At 31.7% G+C, this 27908-nt stretch overlaps 2 protein-coding genes across 10 annotated transcripts; both read right to left on the minus strand.

The window, feature by feature from the left end:
* Window positions 1-969: 969 nt before the first annotated feature.
* Window positions 970-27875, minus strand: LOC108335483 (uncharacterized). 8 transcript variants are annotated; one of them, XM_052869030.1, is made up of 15 exons: window positions 16587-16717; window positions 16399-16501; window positions 15773-15882; window positions 15586-15660; window positions 15257-15352; window positions 7929-10740; window positions 7108-7661; window positions 6177-6704; window positions 5148-6087; window positions 4433-4521; window positions 3468-3711; window positions 3032-3401; window positions 2667-2943; window positions 2517-2591; window positions 970-1903 (listed from the first exon to the last, which is right to left on the minus strand). In XM_052869030.1, the coding sequence occupies exons 6-15, from the start codon at window positions 10705-10707 to the stop codon at window positions 1187-1189; spliced, it is 6573 nt and encodes a 2190-aa protein (XP_052724990.1). In that variant the 5' UTR covers window positions 10708-10740; window positions 15257-15352; window positions 15586-15660; window positions 15773-15882; window positions 16399-16501; window positions 16587-16717; the 3' UTR covers window positions 970-1186. The 8 variants fall into 8 exon arrangements, with proteins under 8 accessions (XP_052724990.1, XP_052724994.1, XP_052724995.1 ...); XM_052869034.1 differs by having other exon boundaries at window positions 3032-3392; window positions 16587-16716; XM_052869035.1 differs by having other exon boundaries at window positions 2667-2922; window positions 16587-16715.
* On the minus strand, window positions 19227-20122 carry LOC108320768 (uncharacterized). 2 transcript variants are annotated; one of them, XM_052869040.1, is made up of 3 exons: window positions 19857-20122; window positions 19707-19760; window positions 19227-19556 (listed from the first exon to the last, which is right to left on the minus strand). In XM_052869040.1, the coding sequence occupies exons 1-3, from the start codon at window positions 20112-20114 to the stop codon at window positions 19266-19268; spliced, it is 603 nt and encodes a 200-aa protein (XP_052725000.1). In that variant the 5' UTR covers window positions 20115-20122; the 3' UTR covers window positions 19227-19265. The 2 variants fall into 2 exon arrangements, with proteins under 2 accessions (XP_052725000.1, XP_052724999.1); XM_052869039.1 differs by having other exon boundaries at window positions 19707-19781.
* Window positions 27876-27908: the final 33 nt, after the last annotated feature.

Below are 27908 nucleotides of genomic sequence, written 5' to 3' on the forward strand. Positions count from 1 at the left end.
CAATAAAATCTATAATTTAATTCCCAAATTAAATTTATTAAAATTATAATAAAAAAGTAAAAATTGTTCCTGACTTCTTTTTTAATTAATCAGAAAGATTGTTACAGTATCCATACATCATCAAACAATTATATGATGTTTAAAATATGTTTGGTAGACGTTGACGGTGAATTATGCTCATTCTCCATTTTGGTCCTCAAAATATATTTTCTACTCATGCTTATCGAACGACTTTTTATGAGAATTCATGAAGCAATAATCTAATATAAAAATCTATGTCTATGTTTATGTCATGCCTATTATAAATAAATAAAATGTTTTAAATTAGTAGAGCTTCTCTATGGGTGTTGCAAGTTCTGGATAACCGAATATTGAGCTGATTTTTTTTTTTCATCTCATTTCAATAGTCTAAATATCATTAAGAAAATACCATGAATTTAACTAGAATAACTAATCCAGAGAAAGTGTAGAAAAATGTTTGCACAGTTATCCCAAAACATAACTAAGTCAATGTAAATCTTTAACTTACACTTGAATTATTTCTAACATTTTTAGTCATGTTTATTTTTATGACATTATAGACAGATCATTAGCTTCGTACGTTAAAAAGTTCATGATATTTTGAAAAAAAAAACTCGTTATTAACAATAGATTTGTTATAAGTAAAAAAAAGGTGAATAGAAATTTTTAATTTTAACTTGATAAAGAAAAATTAGGAGCTCCATATACTTGATGTAAATGGGTTTGCTCTAATAGTCTTCAATGATGTTTTTTTCACTAAACTTTTGGAAAAAGTCTTCAAATGGATTGGTTTGTTCCATTCCAAAAGTCCTCTGCTTGTTTCTCTTAAACAGAAATGCTAAAAAATTATCCCTCAGATGCTTTGCCGTGACACACTGATAGGAGTAGAATTGTAGAATTGGAAGTCCTTACACAGAATATATAAGGCACTTATTGAAGGAAGGGAAACAATTAAACTATAAGTTACATAATAAAACAAATAGTACTTTTGTTTTTTCATAACACATGTTTTGTCTTTGTCTCACCAAGAGAAGCCACTTACACAACAAACAAGGTAACAAACGTACGTTAAATTTATTCAGGACACCAAGTTACGTGAAAAAGATGGAAGTCTCAACATTATAGTATAGTTGAAAGTCTTAATAACAATGAACAACGAAAACCCTCACGAGGGATTTCTAGCAGCCATGCGATCGAGCTCATATTCACTACAAAGAACTGACCATTTATAAGCCACTTCAAACAATTCTTGCTCAACTTTTCTTTGATCTTCCACCGTTTGAGATTTGTTTTTTCTCACATTTTCAAGCTCCTTTTTGTACCTTATAGTTTCCGCAATGCATTTATTTTTTCCCTCATCCAGAGATGATAAGGCAGCCTCACAAACTTTTATTTCTTCCTTCAACCTAACGATTTGTTCCTTCAAAACCACTTCCTTCAGTGGAGCTTCATCATTGAAATTCTCTGCCTCAGAAATTTTAACGGCCACCTCATTCTGACGAGCTTCAAGTTCTGCCAACTTGTGAGTGGTAGCAAAGCGTTGCTTAAAGGAGCATAGAATGGTTGGAAAGTGTTGGTGCATAGTCTCTATAATACGTTTGAGTCGATCTGATAGAGTTACATCTTTGAAAGGAAGGTCGGACAGAAAATTAAGAGTAGAAAAAAGACGGAGAGTGTTAGTCTCAGAACTAACTATGTCCTTGAGAGACATCTTGAGATACTTTTCCAGCTCAACAAGGGTCTTTACAACTATATTATCTTCACCCTCTTTCCCCAAAGCAATTGGTATCATATCATTGCCCCCAAAGTCTTTAATGAGTTCAGGATGGCCTTCACTTTCTTTACTAATGCGTGCCTCATTTTGGCTACTCCTAATTTCACTCTGGAAGGAATAAGAAAATATAAAACGTTACCATCAAACCACAATAGTTATAAAGCTTTAGTTTCATAATACCCTTTTGGATGAGTCATATAAGTGCAAGTAGAAGAAGTTAAATTGTGTTGTTATTGTTGTTTTTCTTTCGAGAGGTTATAAAGAAGAAATTATATAAACGTGACTTTATGAGTTTTCTTTTTTATACGGTGTTTATATTATGAAGGTTGTAAAACAAGAGAGAAAACAGATAAGGGAGTTATTGTTGTATTTTACAATATATGTGTCCAGTGGCTTATATTTTACAAAAAAGGTATCTCTCTTATTTATAAGAGATGTAAGCCTTAGAAACAATAGATGCTATTACTCTTTCTCACTTAACCATTAATCATACAATCAACTTCCCCACGACACAAGATTTATAATTAATATCAATCTGACAAACAAGAAATTAGATTTTAGAGTATTTTTGAAAAAGTTTCATTTTCTAACATTACTTAATGTGGGACTTCACACTTATAGACTTGATTTCTTTCTATGAATTATACAGGGTTATTGTTGATAGCAAGTGGACATGCATATTAATTTAGAATAATTTGTGGTATTTTTGTTTGTCATTTACCTTAGGAATTTCAGCAAGTGGTTTTTTCTGCTTCATCAGACACGGTTCACTAGTCTGTTGTGTGTCCACCAATGACTAAACAAAGTAATAAAAAGGTGTAAAATCACAATAGTCTAATCCAATACTCATAAAAAGATTTATTAGACTCACATTTGAGGGTGTTGGCTTTTCAACTGTTTGCGAGTTTGTTAATGATGTTGCTATTCTTGGTATTTCTGAAGTGAAAACTTCTGCAACAAATTCCTGATCTGGTTCTTCATTTCTTGTTGCCAAAATGTGATCATTAGAAACAACACCTATTTCACCTTCTTTATCAACCAAGTCAGAACCTTCTTCCAAGCTAATCTTAGGCCCATCACCTTCTTCAACAGCCTGGGAATCTCGTACCATGTCCCCACTACTACACCTGTGTAACAAACTTAAATTGCTTGCCAGAGAACAAAAAAACTCAAACTGATGCTATCAATCTTGTAATAATTCACCAAATGTATACTCATCTAACAAAATAGTCATACCTCTTAGAATTCTCATCTATTTGTCTCTTAGCAATGTCCTCTTCCAGCTTAGGATCCCTCGCCACAACACGTTGACGCATTTCCTCTACCCATGAACTCTCAAATCCAACTTCAATAGCTTCTTCACATAGTTTATCGAACTCTTTTTCTCTTTGAGGAATAACACTATGGACACTTTCCTTCTGCAGGAACAACAACATATCTGCCAAAATTTTGAACCTCCAAGCTTGAAAGCGCTCACTAAACTTCTTGGAAGCATTCCAGAGATGAGGATATGTTGTTATTCCCTCCACCAGAAGAGAAATCTGTGCATCATCCAGATCAACAAAATGTTTATATGCTCCCAATCTTGTACGGATATCTGCAGAAGCTGTAAAAATTTGAGAGGATGATATGGAAATATAGGATGGAAACGAGAAAATAAGAAATCAGAAACCTGAAGAAATGTCAATATTGTTGTTAGGAACAACATCTATTCCTTCTTGTTTATGCAAAAGGTTCAACCCTTCTTGTACTTGGATTCCTTGGCTTGCCACTGTTCCTGCCTTGCCTTCATTCATCTTATTATCATCTTGTTCAACTGCCTTGGCAATGTGAGTTGCAACAGCACCTCCAATGCCAATGTCTTCAACTCCAGTGGATGAAGATTTAATGCTCTCATTTCGTACGTCCTCAATCTTCTGTGTATTACAAATTGAAAAAGTACGATTGAGTGAGTGGCTCTAAAGTTTGAAAAGAGCCCTATATATTACTATTGCTTCTTCAAGTGCATATTGGTATGGAAAACCTCCTTCACTCCTTCACTCCTTCACTCTTAATATTACAAAATCCATTTTTATGTTTAGTAATATTACAAATCAGAGGTGGGCTTCTAAATTCTAAAGCAGTAGTTGGTATTGCTAGTCTATCAGTGATATGCTATAACTTTTTTCCAATAAATGTTGTCAGTTTCATATTTACAATGCAAAAGCTTGGTTTGGTAAGATAACTTTCATTGTGACTATAGTTCCTTCTTCTCCATATTTAGGTTACTAATTTCTATTTGATTCTTAATTAGTTGACATATTATGACTTTATCTAATGCAATGGTCCTTTTATCTGAATCAAGCGACAATAACAATTTTCTTTGTTCATTCTTTAGCTTTTTCTTTGTTCATTCTTTAGCTTTGAGTAGTATACATTAACCATTCATTTCCTGTTAAATTACTTAGCAGATGTGCATTTGTTGGTAATTAAGGTGGCTTCTGTTGATTTACCAAAGATGATTTACTTTAAGAATTTTGTGGATACATTAATTTTAATGGATCACACTGCTTTGTTCTAATAAAAAGGAGATCAAATTTTCTACGTTAAATTGAAAAATGTTATTCTAATAATGAGACAGAATAGGTTGGTTCTGACCTGTGATAGAGTGAACTTAGTTGAATGTTTATACATCTCCCTTACGATGTAATAAAATGTCGAAGTACCAAGTTGAGTGTTTATGAAATCTGTACAAAGATATATATAAGGCAATTAACAGTGAAATTCAAATACATAACAAAAGGGAATAGAGCTCAACTTTCCATGATAGATCATTATATCATTACAATTAAAAAATATATATATATATATAAAGTTGGGAATATTTTTATCACCCATCAAAATAAAGTGGTGACTTGCAGTGTTCTCATAACTAAAATTACTAGAACCTAATATTAAAAGACTTGCAGCAAAAATTAAGTTAATGTTCTAATTTTAAAAAATTCGGGTGGTAGTCGGTTGGGAATTGGAAACCATGCCAATATATACATATGCAACACTTATTTCAAAGCATTTAGTTAACATAACAATTATTTAATATTTCTTGACATCATAAAAAAATTAAAAAATAATAAATTGTAATAGTACACTAAGATAGATTAAATTACATAGATAACTAAATTGTAATAGTGCAAACAAAATGTGAAAATAACTAAAAAAAGAGTTAATTTCTTAAAATAATTTGAGTCTAATAATTAATATATTTTCGTTGTTGAATAAAAGTGAGATAAAATTACATTTAATTTGAAACTCATAAACTTCCTTTTGAGAGTGTATACGAGTTAAGACCAACATTTATGTAGAAAAGAATTACCTTCATAAGGAAAATCATAAATGAGCTTCTCAAATGTAGTTGATGAAGTCAAAGAGAGTTTTGGACATTTGTAGACAATGCAATTCTTTACATTATGCAATTCAATCTCTTGACTGAAGTTTTCCAGATGCATAAATATTAAAAGTTTGGGTCTTGGAAGCTCAACTTTAATCTTTACTTGTTTACATCCAACAAGCTCTTCTAGTTCATTGGCTCCATTTATGACCAGAAAATGAAGATTGAGAAGGTCATTAGAAGCAGATCCAGAGAATAATCTTTTCAACTTGTGACAATCATCAACATGCAATGCTTCTAGTTTTGGGAAGCATGCTTGAGGAGAAACAAGGTTAGACAATTTTTTATCCTCCACACCCTCTTCAATGATTTGTCTTAATTCTTTGCATTCTCTAATCGTCAAAAGCTTCAACTTTGGTAAGCATCTTAAAACAGACTTTGGAAAGACTACTTCCAATTTTGCACATTCAACTATTTGTAGTTTTTCAAGATTTGGGAAGGAAAAATAATTGTTTGAAGCTTCTTTATCACATCCAATAATGTCCTCTACTTCACAGCCTCCATCTATACGAAGAAGATTTGACTCGTCTTCTTCCATGATCTGCTTCAATTCCATGCACTCTGTTATGATTATGTTCTTCAACTCTGGTAAGCATCTTACAACAGACTTTGGAAACATTACTTCCAACTTTCCACAATTCCATATTTCTAATGTGGTAAGATGTTGGAGAGTAAGTGAATTGTTGGGACCCACCCAAATATAAGTCATTTGAGGTACATTACACAACACCAACTTCTCTAACCTTAAACTTACTTGTTGGCCAATCATTTCATGTTCATTAAGACAAAAAATACGTTCTGCATTAGAATCCATTATGTATAGAGTTTGCAAAGTGGGGAGATGGTTCTGAATCCCTTTCGGATCCTGTAGGACATTAAGATCAAATGTAAAAACATAAACGAAAAAAGAAAAATTAATTAATAATCATAAAAAGAAAAAAAAGACAAGACTACCTTCGTACTTGTGATAATATCCTCTCTTGAACCATAAAATGGAGACAAACATCTGTAACACTGAAAGTCCTTCAAAGATGGCCACGTCACAATGAGATTGTTGGTAGAACAAATGCTAACAAACTTTGGTAGATTCCGAAGAGAGAGTATGTCCAATGCTGAGAATTGAATATGAATCTCCTTATAATCCTTATTAGCTACGTCATATTGCCCAAACATATATTTCAATTGGAAACAGTGATACACTGAGAGCTCTTTTAAGTTAGGAAAGATAGCTTTCATATTCTCTTTGCCATATTCATAATCAGTGTCTATAATGTACTCAAGTCCAAGACATTCGTTAATTGTCAAAATTTCCAACATCGTCAATGATGAAGCAATGGACAGTTTAAAAAGGTACTTTGCCTTATCAAAGCCTTTCAGTTCAATCTCTCTAAAATTGTGTGTCATAATCAAGTTCAAACCATGTGGTTGTTTTGAAAGACATTCAACACTTTCAACTGGCGGATCAAAATCTGAGTTCGATATCTGCAATTTATACACCAAAATACTTCTTAAACCAAACTAAATATTATTTTAACTCTGATTATTAACGTATTTCATTTCTATCGTATTGTTCGTATAGATAAAACTTTAAGCAATGTCTATAATTATTTAGATTCACTTGTTTCTTCGCAAAAATAATTGCTTTCTGTTTAGTCTATTAAAAAAAATAATTTTCCAAAGTTAATCTATTCCAAATAATCTATCCCAATACTTACATATTAAAAATTTATGTTGCAGCTATTGATATGAACTCAGGTCACTAGTAAGTGGCAGGGCATGTAAGACCATTTATTACTTTTTACACATCATCTTGAAATTCAAATATTTAGATTAATTTTTGTAAATTCACAAAGATAGAAACAATGTAAATGATGGTTTTTCATACCTTGAATGCAATAGAATCCCTTTTTGTAGCTTCTGAAGCATCGCTTGAACAATTTATGTTGAAAAACCCAACATATCTCCCAATATCCAATGATAGTTTTCTTAAAGATGGACATATCACATCATAACTACCAACAACGGTTCTGTTCCGAATATGATGAAGTTCAAGTACTTGTAAAGCAGGAAGCTCAATTTGAGTATTATTTCGACTAGAGAAGTTTATCAAATCAGCAGCCTCTTTATTTGTTATATCATTCAATTCTCCAACAAAAGAAACAGGGAATATACCCTCCAATAACTCACATTCACTGATATGTAGCTTTTTCAAACTTTGGAAGATTGAAATATCACTCTGACAATCATGCTCATTCTCAACAATGCTTTCCTCCTGATTTTTATTGACCCTTTCGTGAGTTACTATATCCTTCAAACTTTTGCAGTCTTTTATGAACAATTCTTCCAAAGAAGTTAGGGTCTTAGCTATAGATGTTGTAAAAATTGAGCCTAACTTCCAACAACGATTTATCTTAAGACTTGTAAGGCTGGATAGAGTTCCTGAAAAGCAATCATAAATTAAAAAAATATTGGTTTCTAGGAACTAAAATAATCGTACAAGACAATTTCCTTAAAATAATTTTAAATTTGACAAACAACTTCACATGCAAATATAATTGTCTATAATTTTAAATGAGACCAATTTTGCTTGTAGTGTATTAACAAGTAATTGATTTAAGTAAACGTAGATTAGTAGTGTCTCGAGTTTGAACGTTACTAACAGAAAATAACATCGCAATGAAACAATATAGAAATATGGATGCTTACCTTCCTCTATTACTTTATCACGGTCTGTTGATGAAACAATATCTCCAATTATTTGATCTAGCTTGTGACATTCTTTTATCTCAACAACTTTCAATTGAGTTAAGCCTCCAACAGTGTTGGCTGGCAATATATGTTTTAATTCTTGACAGCTATTTATCTTTATATCCTGCAGATTTTGGAAAATTTGTACAGGATGCCCTGTGGTGAATTCATCTTCACCTTCCTCCGTTTTGTCATCATCTGCTAATATATACTTCAGTTCATCACAACTTGATATTTGTAATATTTTCAATTTTACAAAGTTTCGAGCAACCACATATGTGAAGAGAAATGTCAATCGTGGACAATTACTTAAATCAAACTTCTGTAAGTTCTCAAAAGGTCCATTGGCAAGAAGAAAACAATGCCATATAACTCTTAGATTGCTCATGTACTTGATTATCAAAGTATGCAACTTGGAGAAGAGAGTTACCACCTCACTCGAGTGACTACGAGTGTCAATCAAACATTCTAACTCTTCAGAATCATGTATCTCCAACTTATTCAACTCATCCAAACCTCCTCCTTCAATTTGAAATATATCAGGGATGATATTTTTTGCACCTCCATGAATAGTTGCCACAAATAGATCCTTTGCTCTTTTTGCCAAACCCTTTATTACTTCATTTGATATGTCAAAATGGTTAAGTAATAAAGTTCTGCCATGAATGTAAATATCTCTACCATCAAAATCCTCAAAACCAAAAGGTCCTAATACAATTCCATACCTTTGCAGTGTTTCGGGAATGCTAAACGTCTTAAAGAATTCAATATTGTCTTCACTGTCAGCATCCCATTCTCCTTCAATTTCAATGATGTACAACTCTTCCAAAAGCGGGATTCTCTTCATCCCTTCAAAATTCTTCACTTTAATGTCACACTTATTAAACTCTAATAATTTTAGTGTAATTGCAACATCAGTTTGTAATTCAGGAAATGAAGGTAGTAAACAACCAAATAACGAGAGACTGTGAAGATTCTTCATACCGCCTAAAAATGAGAAGTCGCTCAATTCATAATTCGCAATGAATAGACAACGAAGATTTGTTAATGTTTTGAAAGATATTGTTGACAATCGTGTTTTTCCATCCTCATCGTTTTCAAGAATCAAAACTTTGACCATTCCCATTCTTTTGAAAATCCCATCAAAATCTTTCATCTTTGTCCGTAAGCATAAAAACTCAAGATTGGAGCAATCCAAATCATTTGGAAATTTCGCACACCATAGATATCTTACTGAATTTTGTTCCACTCTAACATCTTTTTCCACTTCACACTTGATAATCTTGTTCTCATCTTTTGCTATTATGTGGGCCATATCACGAACTATGTCATGCATTTTGACACATTCATCATCTGCATCCAACAATAAACAACAACTAACAAGCTTAATTTTAGCTGCAATCACTTCACTCCTTGCCTCTTCATATGAGTCAACTTCTCCAACTACACCTAATCCTATTGCACATCTTGTTAAAATTTCAATTTGAATTTCAAAATCTTCAGGAAACACAGAGCACAACAGGAAAAGTGATTTAGCTTCTTTAGTATCTAAATTATCATAGCTCAACTGCAGGCACTTGTAGGGATCAGTCAAACCTCTTTCAATATTTATTGGCTTAGAGTGTCTCAATTTATTCAATGCAACCCTCCATTCCGTCTCGGCTTTTCCCTTCAAACTACAAGCAACAGCTGCAATGGCAACCGGCAATCCTTTACATTCATTGGAAATTAATCTTCCTATTTCCTTTAAGGTATCAGAGGTGGCATCTGATATAAGTGCTTTATTTTGGAAAAGAGTCCATGCTTCTTCATCCGTTAAAATTGGCAAGTAAATCTTTCTTTGACAGTCCATTAAAGTACAAACTGCTTCTGATCTACTGGTAATGAGAATCTTGCATCCTTTATGGTGTTCAGAAGAAGGAATCCCAATACGACCAAAGTCAAGGTTTTCCCACACATCATCGAGAATTATAAAAATATTTTTCTCTTGAGTTAATCTTGAGCACAATCTTTGGGCTCTCTGCATTTCTTCAGTTTCTGGAAATTCAAATTGCAGTGAACTAGCTATTTTTTCTTGAATCCTCCGAACTTCCACGGTACTAGAAACAGGTACAAAAAGAACTTTTTCAAAAAGATGCTCTGCTTCTACGAACTTCCTAACCTCCATCGCTAATGTTGTTTTACCACAACCCCCCATCCCATACAACCCAATCATGGAAACATCATTATTTTTCACTGCATCAAGTAGTTGCTCATAAGCAGATAGTCTGCTCTCAAAATTCATGCCTTTTTCTAAAAGCATATGAAGGGTGTTTGAAGGAAGCGTAGCGATGCGGTCAAATGGCACATATTTTCTGCCCTCTTCAATGACCTTTTCGAGGTGCATAGTTTTGTTTGCTAACTTTTTTCCAACATGATATCGCCAAATCCAATTTGGGCAGTGCCCAAAGCAACAATGTTTTTGTGTTCTTGCCTTTTCCAGCAACTGATTGACATTGTGTACATCATTGATAGCATCTTCCAACCACTTGTCCACAATTTCACTGGGCTTTCTCGCTTGTTTCTTGTTGTGCGTAACAAATTTTTGGACACTGTCTTTCGTTATAATCAAATTGCTCTCTTCTTCTTCAAGCCTTTTGACGAAATTTTTAAAGCAACAAGGATAACGTAATTGATTTAATGCTCCACACACTAAATCTCTTGAAACAGAAGATGCAAAACCACATAGACACTCCATCAATTTATTCAAACATATACAACTTTCTTAAACCTGATCAAGAAAAGATAGACGCACTTTAGATGTATTAGATAACAAAATGATTTTAAAATAATTTATTTCATCTTCCAGTACATCACTTTTTTTATAGTAAAATTAGGTAAAAAGTTATCAAGTGTAGTAATTAAATTTAATGTTCTCTATCCTAAATAGTCAATTATGGGATACACAATAAAAGAAAGTCTAATAACTTTAATCATTGCTTTTAAAATTATTAAGTTTGATAAAAGAGTTTTTAAATATATTTTTCGTCACTTTGATAATTTTGTCGAACATTTTTTTTAAATAATGTTTTGTAAATGTTTTACCCTCCCACCAACAAAAAATAAATCATGTTCAAACATACAAGTATGTAGATGAGAAGATTTGTTAAATAGAAAAATAAAAACACAAAAGTGTACCTGTACAAAATATATTTAACCAAAGCTTAAACTAAAACATGCATTGTATACAAAATTAGAATTATACTTATCTTTTGTAAGTTTAATTTTTCTATACTTATTTAAATTTATATCCACATTTTAGATAAAATGTACAAATAGAAAAAGAAAGAAAAAATACTAATTCCTTAAAATGTTAATTGTGATAGAGGATCTGGAAATTAAGTTATTATATGCACGATCCGATTGGTTACTTGATGAGTAACAAGAGTTCTACTCTTTACACCGCAAATCACTCTATAAACCATTCGTTATACAAAATTATACTTTCAAGTCTTCAACCTCTATTACTTGTATTAATTCATTATAGTAAAATATATTAATTCACCGTTTTTCTCACTTAAATAGTTAACATCAAGTTTATCATATACCTTCTCTTCAAAAAAATTCCGTTAATGTAAAACACTTTGCTTTCTTATCTATAATTTAATTTTCAATTTTTTCTTTTAACACAAAATCTTCACTTTAATTCCTTATTTTTTTTTAAGACTAAATTAACTATTTTCAACAGTTTTTTGCATCTTTGGAAATTTTGAGTGAGGTGCCATGTGTATCATAATTTATCCGAACTTCTATTACAAGGGAATGTAACTTGTTTAAGAGACCAATTATAAGACTAGTTAATTATTGACAAAGGATTAAATAAAACTATCAAAGAATCTTATGTGAAAGTCATGAAAATATCAACTTGTGGCACTAATCAATTGAGGAGAATACAAACTTCAATGATTACATAATATTAATTAGTTGAGTGTGAATTGTCTTTCTTGGGAGATTAGGTGGTTCCACCGTATTAAGTCCTATAAATTAAAGATTATACAGGGGAGTTCATCAAGCTCCTTTAGGACTTCTAAATACATAATTTTTCTGTTTCAATTTTAAGTTGTTATCAAAATAGGTTGCTAGTATCTGTAATTTTCGGTGCATTTTTTGCGGTCTTCCTTCGTCATCAGTCACCATCATAATTTTCATTGGTGACCACCAGATCAAGATCGCTTCTTCAAGCGATGACCACTTGTGTTAGAATTAGAGCGATAAACATTTTCAAGCAACGTCTCACGCACATCAATTATAGAATGCCTCGAGGCGCGTGAATCCCACACACATCGCTCGGTCATCTGATCTTCTCTAGACAACTACCATTTGACTCACTGGAGCAATCCCGATACGTTCCTTCCACGTGTCTTATTTAGAGGTCATTTGGTGGACTTTTAGTCACAAAGAGATTCGCTTTTCCTTATGGATTGAAGGTTTTTTCTATCGAACATAGTTTTTGCCTTTAAAAACTATTGTTTTGCTTTCATAATCTGTTTTTAAAATGTCTACTACACCTATCATTTTTGGAAATCCTACCATTATCATTGAAAAACTATATGGAAAAAATTAACTCTTTTGTGGTCGGCATTCATTGAAATATGGTTCTTTAGCGAGGGTCATCATGACCACCTTGACCAAGATGGAAGGAACGTGCCTCCTGATAAGTTTGAATAATTGAAGCAAGTTGATTTTCAATTGTGTCGTGTTGTGAAATATGTGGAACTGAAGCTTTTGGTTTCTCTTAGAGCTTTTAAAATGTCACTTTTTTCATAAGAAAGCTCAAACTTGTCACTTTTTTCAAATTCTTCTCCATCGTTACTCAATACCATGACTCCTAGTGAAGATGATTCAAGATGGCTCATTGTTATCAGAAAAAGTTCTCGTTCCACTCGAAACCCACATCCTATTCATAACTTTTTTAATTTCTATAAATTGTCGTTTTCCTATTGCTCCTTTTTATCCTCACTATCCTCTATTACCATTCCCAAAAATGTGAATCGAGCAATTGATATCCTAGATGGTGACAAACTATGATTGTTGAAATGCAGGCTCTTAATCAAAATAATAGTTAGGTGTTAGTTCCTCTTCCACTAGAAAAAAGGAAGTTGGATGTCGATAGGTATATGCCATTAAAGTAAGACCTAATAGTGAAGTTGATGAGCTCAAAATCTGATTAGTTATAAAGGGGAACACTCATATTCATGGAGTTTGTTGGATCAAATGATTAAATCCATGTCATGTACACACAACTATGTGTGACTTGTGTAATTAGTTGAGTGTGAGTTCTCTTTCCTTTCTAGATTAACTGGTTCCATTGTATTAAGTCCTATAAATGAAAGATTAAGAAAATGAGTTCATCACGCTCCTCCAAGACTTCTAAATACATTAATTCTATGAGAGAGTTTTAAGTATGATTTTCCTAACAGAAATAATATTTTAATCTCTCAATATGCATTATGTTTGTTAGAGATTCCACATCGATTTGCGATAAGGTCAATTTAGAGTATATAAGTAAATACAAACCTAATTTTACAAGCTGGTTTTCCAGAGTTAAATTAGGCTTAAAGTTCACTCGACGTAAAGGGGTGTGTTAGAAGTTCGACATTAACTAGAGATAAGGCTAATATAAAGTATATAAATGAATGCAAACCTCATCTTACAAACTAATTTTGTGACATTAAATTAGACTTAAAGTCCACTTGTGAATAATGTTTGTTTAATTTATTTGTTTATTCATTCATATAAACATAGACAATGGCACATAAACCCAAGTGGAAGAATATAAGGTTTTATGCATCATGTTAATTAAATATATCAATGCGTAAATAAATTATTAATGAAGTGGAAAATAATAATTAAGCTATTGAGGAGCAATTTTTTAATGATGACTACTAATTGATGGGTTGAGCAAAACAATAGGACCTGAATGTATATGAACAACTAAGGTAGAATGCAAGTTTTCTCATACCTTTCTTCGTGTTACATTCGTCAAGAAAGAAAATAGAAAGTCAAAGTCATTGAAAAAAAGCTTAGAGTCATTCATCAAATCAAATCTCTAGAGCATTAAAGATTGCTCTCTCATGAAAAAAGGTACACATACCCTTTCTATAATATATGTTAGAATCACATAATTTTAAAATCCTATTTTGGCATCTATATCATGCATTATTCGAAAATTGTTAAGTTTTGCCATGTGTTTTTCACATTACCAAAGTCATTAATCGTCTATTCTAGCAAGATTAATTACGTTGATTGTGTCAGTAGTTATCTAGTCCCCATTTATTTCCATGCTTGTTGTCTTCGATGTAAGGAGGTATCTTGGAAATCTCACGTCGGCTAGATTATGACTAAGTTATAATGTATAAGTAGGTATAAAACTCACCTTCTAAACTACATTTTTGAAATATGTGAATGCTCAATGTCCTTAACGTGAGGTGTGTTAGAAATCTCATATTAACTAAAAATATACATAAATTGTAATACATAAGTGAATGCAAATCTCACTTTACTAAATTAATTTTATAAGATTAAGTTAGGATTAAATACCACGTTTTAAAGTTATTAAAAATCTATTTTACCAAAATTAATTAGGTATATATCAAACCTAGCTCTCTACCATTCCCAATGCTCTCAATTTAAGAGAATGTATTAAAAATTTCAATATATATATATATATATATATATATAATTATTAAATTAGTTTAATGAGATTGAATTAATGAGTTAAATTTCATTACTTAAATACTTGTGTTTGACTTAATATGATGATAATTATGATGGTGTTATTTTTTTTATTAATACATTAAACTACGAGAAAAAATAAATAAATTAAAAATACTCATTTAATTTCAAATAATTCATTGTGGTAAAAAATTAATTAGATTTAAATAAACTTTTGAGCTAGTTACACTTTTACTCTCTCTTAGAAAGGACATTAGCTCCGTTTAAGTAAAATGATACTATTATGTTTTCTGAAATTAAACTGAGACCAAACTGCTTCTAAACTTTTTACAGAAATTTTCCATTTGTATATTAAATATCATTTTTTTTTTTCACATTACACATGTATCTTCATAAAGTTGGTGAATGTAAGCATAATTTGAGAAAGAATATTGTATTTTACTCATCCATTTATTATTCAGATGATGTTAAAAATGTTCATGTTCTACATATACGATGCATAATTGATAATGGGATGTGAAATAAAATGATGTTTCTAATTTGGAAGTGGAAAATGATAAAAGATTATTTACCTGATTTAACTAATACGCAAGAGAGAGAATGGAGAATTGGCGAGAAAGAAACAAGTGATCATCCATTATTTCAAAGAGATCTGAAACGTTAAGTTACTGCAAACATAAACACAAACACATTATCTACAACTTTCATTGAAATATCACTTTTTTCTTCACATTATGTAAGCATAATTTGAGAAAGCATATTGCATTTTACTCATACATTTATTATTCAGATGATGTTAAAAATGTTCATGTTCTACATATACGATGCATAATTGATAATGGGATGTGAAATAAAGATGATGTTTCTAATTTGGAAGTGGAAAATGATAAAAGATTATTACCTGATTTAACTAATACGCAGAGGGAGAATGGAGAATTTCATCCATTATTTCAAAGAGATCTGAAATGTTAAGTTACTGCAAATACAAACATAAACACAAACACATTATCTACAACTTTCATTGAAAAGGAAACGATTAAAATTTCAAATAAGAGCAGAACAGAAGTTAACTTTACACTGATCGATACCTTCAGAGAGAGAGATGAATGTAGTCCGATGCTTGAATCTCACTACTGATGAAAGAGATAAGAATGAAAGCACACCCTTTCTCTAACACTACCAATTATTAATATTAATTCTGCGTGATCGAGGGAGACTATAAGTTTCATTTGTATGTCTTGGAGAAGTCTTCATGGTTTATTTATTATTGTTGTGTGGTGGGTGCTATCAGAATTCAGAATTATTATTATTATTAATTCTGCATGATTGAGGCTGTAACTTCCACTTGTATGTCTTTGAAAAGTCTTGGTCGTTTGAAAAATCTTGTTTGCTCCTCGTCTTTCTTTGCTTATTGTCATATGTAATTTTATAAACCATTAATAAAACTAATTAGATAGAGTGACCGTTTAAAAAAAATAGAATTGATGATTCTTCTCTTTAGAGTGACCGTTTAAAAAAATTAGATAGAGTGAAATAAACCATTAATAAAACTAATTGAACTTACATATTTAATGCTATTTTTGAAGTTAATACGAATAAAAAAGAGAGTGACATATAACAAGAACAATAGCATCTATAAGAAGAAGCAGATGTAGTTGATATCTAACTAATTTGGAAGTGAAAAAATGAGGAGAAATAGGCAAACTTAGGTTACCTCCTTTAACAGATATGCAGAGAACAATGGAAGAATTGGCTATAAAGAAACAAGTGGTCGTCCATCTCTTCAAACAGAGACGCTCAAACGTTAAGTTAAGTTACTGTTTAAACACAAAAACAAACGGAGACGATTAGAATTTCAAATCAAACACAAAAACAAAAACATAACTCCACAGTGATTGTTACCTCCACAGAGACGAATGCTACTCCATTGCTTGAATCGATTACAGAGTATGTGATACAATGCTCAAACTTTAAAGCATTAAAGCACAGCTTTCCACTGACAATTTGTCTGCTTCCTTTTCACTTTAAAGCGTCTTCTTTTTCTTTATTACCTTTATCAATACATTTTAATTTTTATACTTCTTTTCAACATCCTTTTATTAATACTCTGCATGATTGAGATGCTTTTTAAAGTATTGTCGTTTATTTATTATTGTTGTGGGTGGGTACTATTTAAAAGGACAGATTTACCCATTTAATGTTTCTAAACTTAATCTTGCATTTACCCTTTTTATGCTTTTTTCTTCGTCAATCTCCGTTTTTTTTTTCTTCCTTCACACCAATAAAATCTATAATTTAATTCCCAAATTAAATTTATTAAAATTATAATAAAAAAGTAAAAATTATTCCTGACTTCTTTTTTAATTAATCAGAAAGATTGTTACAATATCCATACATCATCAAACACTAATATGATGTTTAAAATATGTTTGGTAGACGTTGTCGGTGAATTATGCTCATTCTCCATTTTGGTCCTCAAAATATATTTTCTACTCATGCTTATCGAACGACTTTTTATGAGAATTCATGAAGCAATAATCTAATATAAAAATCTATGTCTATGTTTATGTCATGCCTATTATAAATAAATAAAATGTTTTAAATTAGTAGAGCTCGTATATGGGTGTTGCAAGTTCTGGACAACCGAATATTGAGCTGATTTTTTTTTGTCATCTCATTTCAATAGTCTAAATACCATTAAGAAAATATCATGCATTTAACTAGAATAACTAATCCAGAGAAAGTGTAGAAAAATGTTTGTTCAGTTATCCCAAAACATAACTAAGTCAATGTAAATCTTTAACTTACACTTGAATTATTTCTAACATTTTTAGTCATGTTTATTTTTATGACATTATAGACAGATCATTAGCTTCGTACGTTAAAAAGTTCATGATATTTTGAAAAAAAAAACTCGTTATTAACAATAGATTTGTTATAAGTAAAAAAAGGTGAATAGAAATTTTTAATTTTAACTTGATAAAGAAAAATTAGGAGCTCCATATACTTGATGTAAATCGGTTTGCTCTAATAGTCTTCAATGATGTTTTTTTCACTAAACTTTTGGAAAAAGTCTTCAAATGGATTGGTTTGTTCCATTCCAAAAGTCCTCTGCTTGTTTCTCTTAAACAGAAATGCTAAAAAATTATCCCTCAGATGCTTTGCCGTGACACACTGATAGGAGTAGAATTGTAGAATTGGAAGTCCTTACACAGAATATATAAGGCACTTATTGAAGGAAGGAAAACAATTAAACTGTAAGTTACATAATAAAACAAATAGTACTTTTGTTTTTTCATAAGACATGTTTTGTCTTTGTCTCACCAAGAGAAGCCACTTACACAACAAACAAGGTAACAAACGTACGTTAAATTTATTCAGGACACCAAGTTACGTGAAAAAGATGGAAGTCTCAACATTATAGTATAGTTGAAAGTCTTAATAACAATGAACAACGAAAACCCTCACGAGGGATTTCTAGCAGCCATGCGATCGAGCTCATATTCACTACAAAGAACTGACCATTTATAAGCCACTTCAAACAATTCTTGCTCAACTTTTCTTTGATCTTCCACCGTTTGAGATTTGTTTTTTCTCACATTTTCAAGCTCCTTTTTGTACCTTATAGTTTCCGCAATGCATTTATTTTTTCCCTCATCCAGAGACGATAAGGCAGCCTCACAAACTTTTATTTCTTCCTTCAACCTAATGATTTGTTCCTTCAAAACCACTTCCTTCAGTGGAGCTTCATCATTGAAATTCTCTGCCTCAGAAATTTTAATGGTCACCTCATTCTGACGAGCTTCAAGTTCTGCCAACTTGTGAGTGGTAGCAAAGCGTTGCTTAAATGAGCATAGAATGGTTGGAAAGTGTTGGTGCATAGTCTCTATAATACGTTTGAGTCGATCTGATAGAGTTACATCTTTGAAAGGAAGGTCGGACAGAAAATTAAGAGTAGACAAAAGACGGAGAGTGTTAGTCTCAGAACTAACTATGTCCTTGAGAGACATCTTGAGATACTTTTCCAGCTCAACAAGGGTCTTTACAACTATATTATCTTCACTCTGGAAGGAATAAGAAAATATAAAAGGTTACCATCAAACCACGATAGTTATAAAGCTTTAGTTTCATAATACCATTAATCATACAATCAACTTCCCCACATCACAAGATTTATAATTAATATCAATCCGACGAACAAGAAATTAGATTTTAGAGTATTTTGAAAAAGTTTCATTTTCTAACATTACTTAATGTGGGACTTCACACTTATACTTACAGATTGTTTCTTACAATCTTCTCTCGAGAATGAGTTTTTTTGAAAAAAACTTGTTATTTTCATTTTATTTATGAACTCTATATATAAATAAAATGTAACAAAATATCAAATATTTTCTAAATCAAAATAATAACTAATTTCTAAGATTGAAAAATATTTCTAAAACTGAAATATTTTCTAAAAAGTAGTTTAAATCAAAATATATTAAATTATAATATTATCAACAAAATGCCATTTTAGTATCATTGAGATCATTATAATTATTTATTTTATTAGGAATTATACTTTTAGTCTAAGTATGATCAGTAACAAAATATTAAATTTAAATTCCAACATAGAAATTCAGTATTTTTTTTTTGTTTTTCAATTCCACTCATGCGACAATGATAAATCAAAATGGTGACATCATTTTTGTTCTGACCAAATATATTGGAAATGTGAATTGCAGAAAATAAACTTACATGTAAATGTGATTTACGTTGTAAAGTAACTATTGGATCCAACTTAGAGGTGGCGGATTCGGAAAGAATTGATGAAGCTTCCATATTGGTGTTCTTTGCTATGGTTTCCACTAAAGCAACTTGCTCAGTACTCTGCGCAAGAACGAATGATATGTAGCTGTGGTGTAATAAATTGTACACTTGATTTCCTTTTATGAATTATACTAGCAGGGTTATTGCTGATAGCAAGTGGACATGCATATTAATTTAGAATAATTTATGGTATTTTTGTTTGTCATTTACCTTAGGAATTTCACCAAGTGGCTTTTTCTGCTTCATCAGACACGGTTCACTAGTCTGTTGTGTGTCCACCAATGGCTAAACAAAGTAATAAAAAGGTGTAAAATCACAATAGTCTAATCCAATACTCATAAAAAGATCTATTAGACTCACATTTGAGGGTGTTGGCTTTTCAACTGTTTGCGAGTTTGTTAATGATGTTGCTATTCTTGGTATTTCTGAAGTGAAAACTTCTGCAACAAATTCCTGCTCTGGTTCTTCATTTCTTGGAGCCAAAATGTGATCATTAGAAACAACACCTATTTCACCTTCTTTATGAACCAAGTCAGAACCTTCTTCCAAGCTAATCTTAGGCCCATCACCTTCTTCAACAGCCTCGGAATCTCGAACCATGTCCCCATTACTACACATGTGTAACAAACTTAAATTTCTCACCAAAGAACAAAAAAACTAAAACTGATGCTATCAATCTTGTAAAAATTCACCAAACGTATACTCATCTAACAAAATAGTCATACCTCATAGAATTCTCATCTATTTGTCTCTTAGCAATGTCCTCTTCCAGCTTAGGATCCCTCGCCACAACACGTTGACGCATTTCCTCTACCCATGAACTCTCAAATCCAACTTCATTCAATTTATCATCTTGTTCAACTACCTTGGAATCTAGCACAAGTTTGTCCTCACCACCAGACTCAACGTGAGTTGCAACACCACCTTCAATGCCAATGTCTTCAACTAAAGGGCCCTCTTTAATGCTCTCATTTCCTACATCCCCACTCTCCTGTGTATTACAAATTGAAAAAATACGATTGAGTGGCTCTAAAGTTTGAAAGGAGCCCTATTGCTATTACTATTGCTTCTTCAAGTGCATATTGGTATGGAAAACCTCCTTCACTCTTTCATTCCTCATACACCAACTTTCTTTTGAAATATTGCACAAGCAAGTTAGGAGTTAGTCTTTATATTACAAAATCAAGGGACAATAACAATTTTCTTTGTTCATTCCTTAGTTTTAAGTAGTATATACCAACCATTCATTTCCTGTTAAATTACTTCTGTTGATCTACCAAAGATGATTTACTTTAAGAACTTTAATGGTACATTAATTTTAATGGATCACATTGATTTGTTTTAATAAAAGGGAGATCAAATTTGTACGTTAAATTGAAAAATGTTATTCTAATAATGAGACAGAATAGACTATTAAATGTTTTTATTTATATTCATAGATTGGTTGGTTCTGACCTGTGAACAGTCATCAGATATGTCTGAAGGGATGTCATCTGCATCAAATGTCCAACCATCAAGTTCAGTGTCTTCGAAATCTGTACAAAGATATATAAGGGAATTAACGTGAAAATAAAAAACATAACAAAAGGGAATACACCTCAACTTTCCATGATAGATCATTATTAGAGTTAAAAATCAAATAAAGAAATAAAAAGTGTGATTATAGGAATTTTTTTTATCACCCACATCAAAATAAAGTGGCGACTTACGTCTTAAGGATAGTACCTTTACAACAGTGTTTTCATAACTAAAATTCCTAGAACCTAAAATTAAAAGTCTTGCACCAAAAATTAAGTTAATGTTCTTATTTTAAAAAACTCTGGTGAGTACTCGGTTGGGAATTTGAAACCGTCCTCTGAGTGAAATAATGAATTTGTAAATATATATATTTTCTTTAGGTAAAACTGTTTACAAATTAAGGGACGAATTGTCTCAACCAATGTCAATATACTTATAAAAGACTTATTTCAAATGTGATCATATTTTGTGAACGAATTAGCAACTATAATTGTGGATTGTGTAGTTAGAATCAACGGATTCAAAACATTTAGTTGATATACAATTATTTAATATTTCTTTATATCATAAAAAAAATTAAACATAAATATACTGTAACAGTACACTAGGATAGATTAACTAAATTGTAATAGTGCAAACATAATGTGAAAATAACTAAAAAAGAGTTAATTTCTTAAAATAATTTGAGTCCAATAATTAATATATTTTCGTTGTTGAACAAAAGTGAGATAAAAATTTAATTTAATTTGAAACTAGTAAACTTCCTTTTTGAGAGTGTATGAGTTAAGACCAACATTTATTTAGAAAAGAATTAGATAGGAGAGTTACCTCATTTCCATACTATGATAGTTAAAATTTGAAGACTTTATATGGTATTTACCTTTGTGAGGAAAATCTTGACAGAGCTTTTGAAGAGAAGTTGTTGAAGTCAAAGAGAGTTTTGGACATTTGTAGACAATGCAATTCTTTAAATTATGCAATTCAATCTCTTGACAGAAGTTTTCCAAATGCATAAATATTAAAAGTTTGAGTCTTGGAAGCTCAACTTTAATCTTTCCCAATAAGTTAGATTTACAACCGCTTAGGAATAATTTAGAAAAGATGTCTAAAACTCTAGTTACCAATATTTTATTGGGAAAATATCACATCATAATCAATATTTGTTGTAATTTTTTTTACTTTTAAATATAAACGTTTTTTTTAGAACTTGAGGTATTATAAGAATTGTTGCTTATCTTCATTTTTCTATGAATTACATTTGGACATGATTGGATGAGTTAAACTTGATAGAATTTGTTACTTTTAACCATTGTGACGAAATTATTTATATCATAAATTATTTTAATTAAATTAGCCCAACCTATTTTATGTATTGTTATGGTAGATGTTATAATTATATTGGATACTCTAGAAAGTATTAAGGTAATTATGCAATAATATATATATATATATATATATATATATATTATATGTAGAAAATAATTACCTTCAGGAAAATCTTCAGTGAGCTTCTGAAATGTAGTTGTTGAAGTCAAAGAGAGTTTTGGACATTTGTAGACAATGCAATTCTTTACATTATGCAATTCTTGACTGAAGTTTTCCAGACGCATAAATATTAAAAGTTTGAGTCTTGGAAGCTCAACTTTAATCTTTCCTTGTTTACATCCAACAAGCTCTTCTAGTTCATTGGCTCCATTTATGAACAGAAAATGAAGATTGAGAAGGTCATTAGAAGCAGATCCAGAGAATAATCTTTTCAACTTGTGACAATGATTAACAAGCAATGCTTCTAGTTTTGGGAAGAATGGTTGAGGAGAAACAAGGTTAGACAAATTTCTATCCCCTTCAATTATTTCTCTTAATTCTTTGCAATCTTTAATCGCCAAAAGCTTCAACTCTGGTAAGAATCTTACAACAGACTTTAGAAAGATTACTTCCAACTTTCCACAATCCCATATTTTTAATGTGGTAAGATGTTGGAGAGTAAGTGAATTGTTGGGACCCACCCAAATATAAGTCATCTGAGGTAATATATTCAAGTCCAATTTCTCTAACCTTAAACTCACTTGTTGGCCAATCATTTCATGTTCATTAAGACAAAAAATACGTTTTGCATCAGAATCCGTTATGCTTAGAGTTTGCAAAGTGGGGAGAAGGTTCTGAATCCCTTTCGGATCCTGTAGGACATTAAGAGCAAATGTAAAAACATAAACGAAAAAAGAAAAATTAATTAATAATCATAAAAAGAAAAAAAAATACAAGACTACCTTCGTACTTGTGATAATAGGCTCTCTTGAACCATAAAATGGACATAAACATCCGTAACACTCAAAGTCCTTCAAAGATGGCCACGTCACAGTGAGATTGTTGGTAGAACAAATGCTAACAAACTTTGGTAGATTCCGAAGAAATAGTTTTTCCAATGCTGAGAATTGAATGTGAATATCCTTATAATCCTTATTAGCTACGTCATATTGCCCAACCATATATTTCAATTGGCAACATTCATACACATAGAGCTTTTTTAAGTTAGGAAAGATAGCTTTCTTATTCTCTTTGCCATATTCATCATCAGTGTCTATAATGTACTCAAGTCCACCACATTCGTTAATTCTCAAAATTTCCAACATCGTCAATGATGAAGCAATGGACAGTTTAAAAAGGTACTTTGCCTTATCAAAGCCTGTCAGTTCAATCTCTCTAATATTGTGTGTCACAATCAAGTTCAAACCATGTGGTTGTTTTGAAAGACATTCAACACTTTCAACCGGCGGATCAAAATCTGAGTTCGATATCTGCAATTTATACACCAAAATACTTCTTAAACCAAACTAAATATTATTTTAACTCTGATTATTAACGTATTCTATTTCTATCGTATTGTTCGTATAGATAAAAGTTTAAGCAATGTCTATAATTATTTAGATTCACTTGTTTCTTCGCAAAAATAATTGCTTTCTGTTTAGTCTATTAAAAAAAATAATTTTCCAAAGTTAATCTATTCCAAATAATCTATCCCAATACTTACATATTAAAAATTTATGTTGCAGCTATTGATACGAACTCAGGTCACTAGTAAGTGGCAGGGCATGTAAGACCATTTATTACTTTTTACACAACATCATCTTGAAATTCAAATATTTAGATTAATTTTTGTAAATTCACAAAGATAGAAACAATGTAAATGATGGTTTTTCATACCTTGATTGCAATACAATCCCTTTTTGTAGCTTCTGAAGCATCGCTTGAACAATTTATGTTGAAAAACCCAACATATCTCCCAATATCCAATGATAGTTTTCTTAAAGATGGACATATCACATCATAACTACCAACAACGGTTTTGTTCCGAATACGATGAAGTTCAAGTACTTGTAAAGCGGGAAGCTCAATTTGAGTATTATTTCGACTAGAGAAGTCTTCCAAATCAGCAGCCTCTTTATTTGTTATATCATTCAATTCTCCAACAAAAGAAACAGGGAATATACCCTCCAATAACTCACATTCACTGATATGTATCTTCTTCAAACTTTGGAAGATTGAAATATCACTCTGACAATCATGTTCATCCTCAACAATGCTTTCCTCCTGATTTTTGTTGACCCTTTCGTGAGTTACTATATACTTCAAACTTTTGCACCCTCGTATGTACAATTTTTCCAAAGAAGTCAAGTTCTTAGCTATAGATGCTGTAAAAATTGAGCCTAACTTCCCACAACGTTTTATCTTAAGGCCTCCAGGGCTGGATAGAGTTCCTGAAAAGCAATTATAAATTAAAAAAATATTGGTTTCTAGAAACTAAAACCACAATCTAGAGCGTCAAGTTATCGGTTCGTAATGATGAAAATAATCGTACAAGACAGTTTCCTTAAAATAATTTTAAATTTGACAAACAACTTCACATGCAAATATAACTGTCTATAATTTTAAATGAGACCTTACTAACGGAAAACAACATCGCAATGAAACATTATATAAGTTGGAAGCTACATGTGTCACCATTTTTAACAAAGGAATACCATGTAATGTAACTAGGCTATGCTTCACAACTGTTGTTGGAATTGAAGGACTATAGAAATATGGATGCTTACCTTCCTCTATTACTTTATCACGGTCTGTTGATGGAACAATATCTCCAATTATTTGATCTAGCTTCTCACATTTTTCTATCTCAACAACTTTCAATTGAGTTAAGCCTCCAACAATGTTGGCTGGGAATATATGTTTTAATTCTCGACACCTATTTATCTTTACATCCTGCAGATTTTGGAAAATTTGTACATCTTCACCTTCCTCCGTTTTGTCATCATCTGCTAATATATACTTCAGTTCATCACATCTTGATATTTTTAATATTTTCAATTTTACCAAACTTCGAGCAACAGCATACGTGAAGAGAGATGTCAGTCCTGGACAATCACTTAAATCAAACTTCTCTAAGTTCTCAAAAGGCCCATTGGCAGGAAGAAAACAATGCCATATAACTCTTAGATTTCTCATGTTCTTAATTCGAAGCGTATGCAACTTGGAGAAGAGAGTTACCACCTCACTCGAGTGACTACGTGTGTCAATCAAACATTCTAACTCTTCAGAATGTATCTCCAACTTATTCAACTCATCCAAACCTCCTCCTTCAATTTGAAATATATCAGGGATGATATTTTTTGCACCTCCATGAATAGTTGCCACAAATAGATCCTTTGCTCTTTTTGCCAAACCCTTTATTACCTCATTTGATATGTCAAAATGGTTAAGTAACAAAGTTCTTCCATGAATGTAAATATCTCCATAATTAAAATGATCAAAGTAACGAGACCCTAATACAATTCCATACCTTTGCAGTGTTTCGGGAATGCTAAACGTCTTAAAAAATTCAATATTGTCTTCACTGTTAGCATCCCATTCTCCTTTAATATCAATAATGTACAACTCTTCCAAAAGCGGGATTCTTTTAATCACTTCAAAATTCTTCACTTTAATGTTACATCCATTTAACGCTAACAATTTTAGTGTAATCGCAACAACGGTTTGTAATTCAGGAAATGAAGGCAGTAAACAATTATATAACGAGAGACTGTGAAGATTCTTCATACCGCCTAAAAATGAGAAGTCGCTCAATTCATAATTCACAATCAATAGACAACGAAGATTTGTTAATGTTTCGAAAGATATTGTTAACAATGGTGTTCTTCTATACTCATCGTGGACAAGAATCAAAACTTTGAGCATTCCCATTCTTTTGAAAATCCCATCAAATTCTTTCATCTTTGTCCGTAAGCATAAAAACTCAAGATTGGAGCAATCCAAATCATTTGGAAATTTCACACACCATAGATATCTTACTGAATTTTGTTCCACTCTAACATCTTTCTCCACTTCACACTTGATCATCTTATTCTCATCTTTTGCTATTATGTGGGCCACATCACGAACTATGTCATGCATTTTGACACATTCATCATCTGCATCCAACAATAAACAACAACTAACAAGCTTATTTTTAGCTGCAATGACTTCACTCCTTGCCTCTTCATATGAGTCAACTTCTCCAACTACACCTAATCCTATTGCACATCTTGTTAAAAGTTCAATTTGAATTTCAAAATCTTCAGGAAACACAGAGCACAACAGGAAAAGTGATTTAGCTTCTTTAGCATATAAATTATCATAGCTCAACTGCAGGCACTTGTAGGGATTAGTCAAACCTCTTTCAATATTTATTGGCTTAGAATGACTCAATCTATTCAATGCAACCCTCCATTCCGTCTCATATTTTCCCTTCAAACTACAAGCAACAGCTGCAATGGCAACCGGCAATCCTTTACATTCATCGGAAATTAATCTTCCCAGATCCTTTAAAGTATGAGAGGTGGCATCTGATATAAGTGCTTTATTTTGGAAAAGAGTCCATGCTTCTTCATGGGTTAAATTTGGCAAGGAAATCTTTCTTTGACAATCCATTAAAGTACAAACTGCTTCTGATCTAGTGGTAATGAGAATCTTGCATCCTTTATGGTGTTCAGAAGAAGGAATTCCAATACGGCCAAAGTCAAGCTTCTCCCACACATCATCTAGAATTATAAAAACAGTTTTCTTTTTAGTTAATGTTGAGCACAATCTTTGGGCTCTCTGCATTTCTTCGGTTTCTGGAAATTCAACTTGCAGTGAACTTGTTATTTTCTCTTGAATCCTCCCAACTTCCACTGTACTAGAAACAGGCACAAAAAGAACTTTTTCAAAAAGATGCTCTGCTTCTACGAACTTCCTAATTTCCATTGCTAATGTGGTTTTACCACAACCTCCCATTCCATACAACCCAATCATGGAAACATCATTATTTTTCACTCCATCCAGTAGTTGGTCGTATGCAGATTGTCTACTCTCAAAATTCATGCATTTTTCTGAAAGAATGTCAAGGGTGTCTGAAGGTAGCGTAGCGTTGCGGTCAAATGAGACATAGTTTTTACCCTCATCAATGAACTTTTCAAGGTCAAAAACTTTATTTGCTAGCTTTTTTCCTGTACGGTATCGCCAAATCCAATTTGGACAATACCCAAAGCAACACATTTTGTTTGTTCTTGCCTCTTCCAGCAACTGATTCACTTTACCTATGTCACTCATAGCATTTTGCAGCCACTTGTCAACAACTCCACTAATCTCTTTAGTTTTCCTCTTTGCATCTTCAACGGATTTTTGGACATCATCTCTTGTTACAATCAAATCGTCCTCTCCTTGCTCAAGCTTTTTGACAAAATTGTTAAAGGAACGAAGATAACGCAATTGATTTAATGCACCACACACTAAATCTCTTGAAACAGAAGATGCAAAACCCACAAGGCAGTCCATCAATTTGTTCCACCAAATGCAACTTTCTTTAACCTGAACAACAAAGGA

This window comes from Vigna angularis, chromosome 10, assembly GCF_016808095.1.
Source record: "Vigna angularis cultivar LongXiaoDou No.4 chromosome 10, ASM1680809v1, whole genome shotgun sequence".
Classification (NCBI taxonomy): domain Eukaryota; kingdom Viridiplantae; phylum Streptophyta; class Magnoliopsida; order Fabales; family Fabaceae; genus Vigna; species Vigna angularis.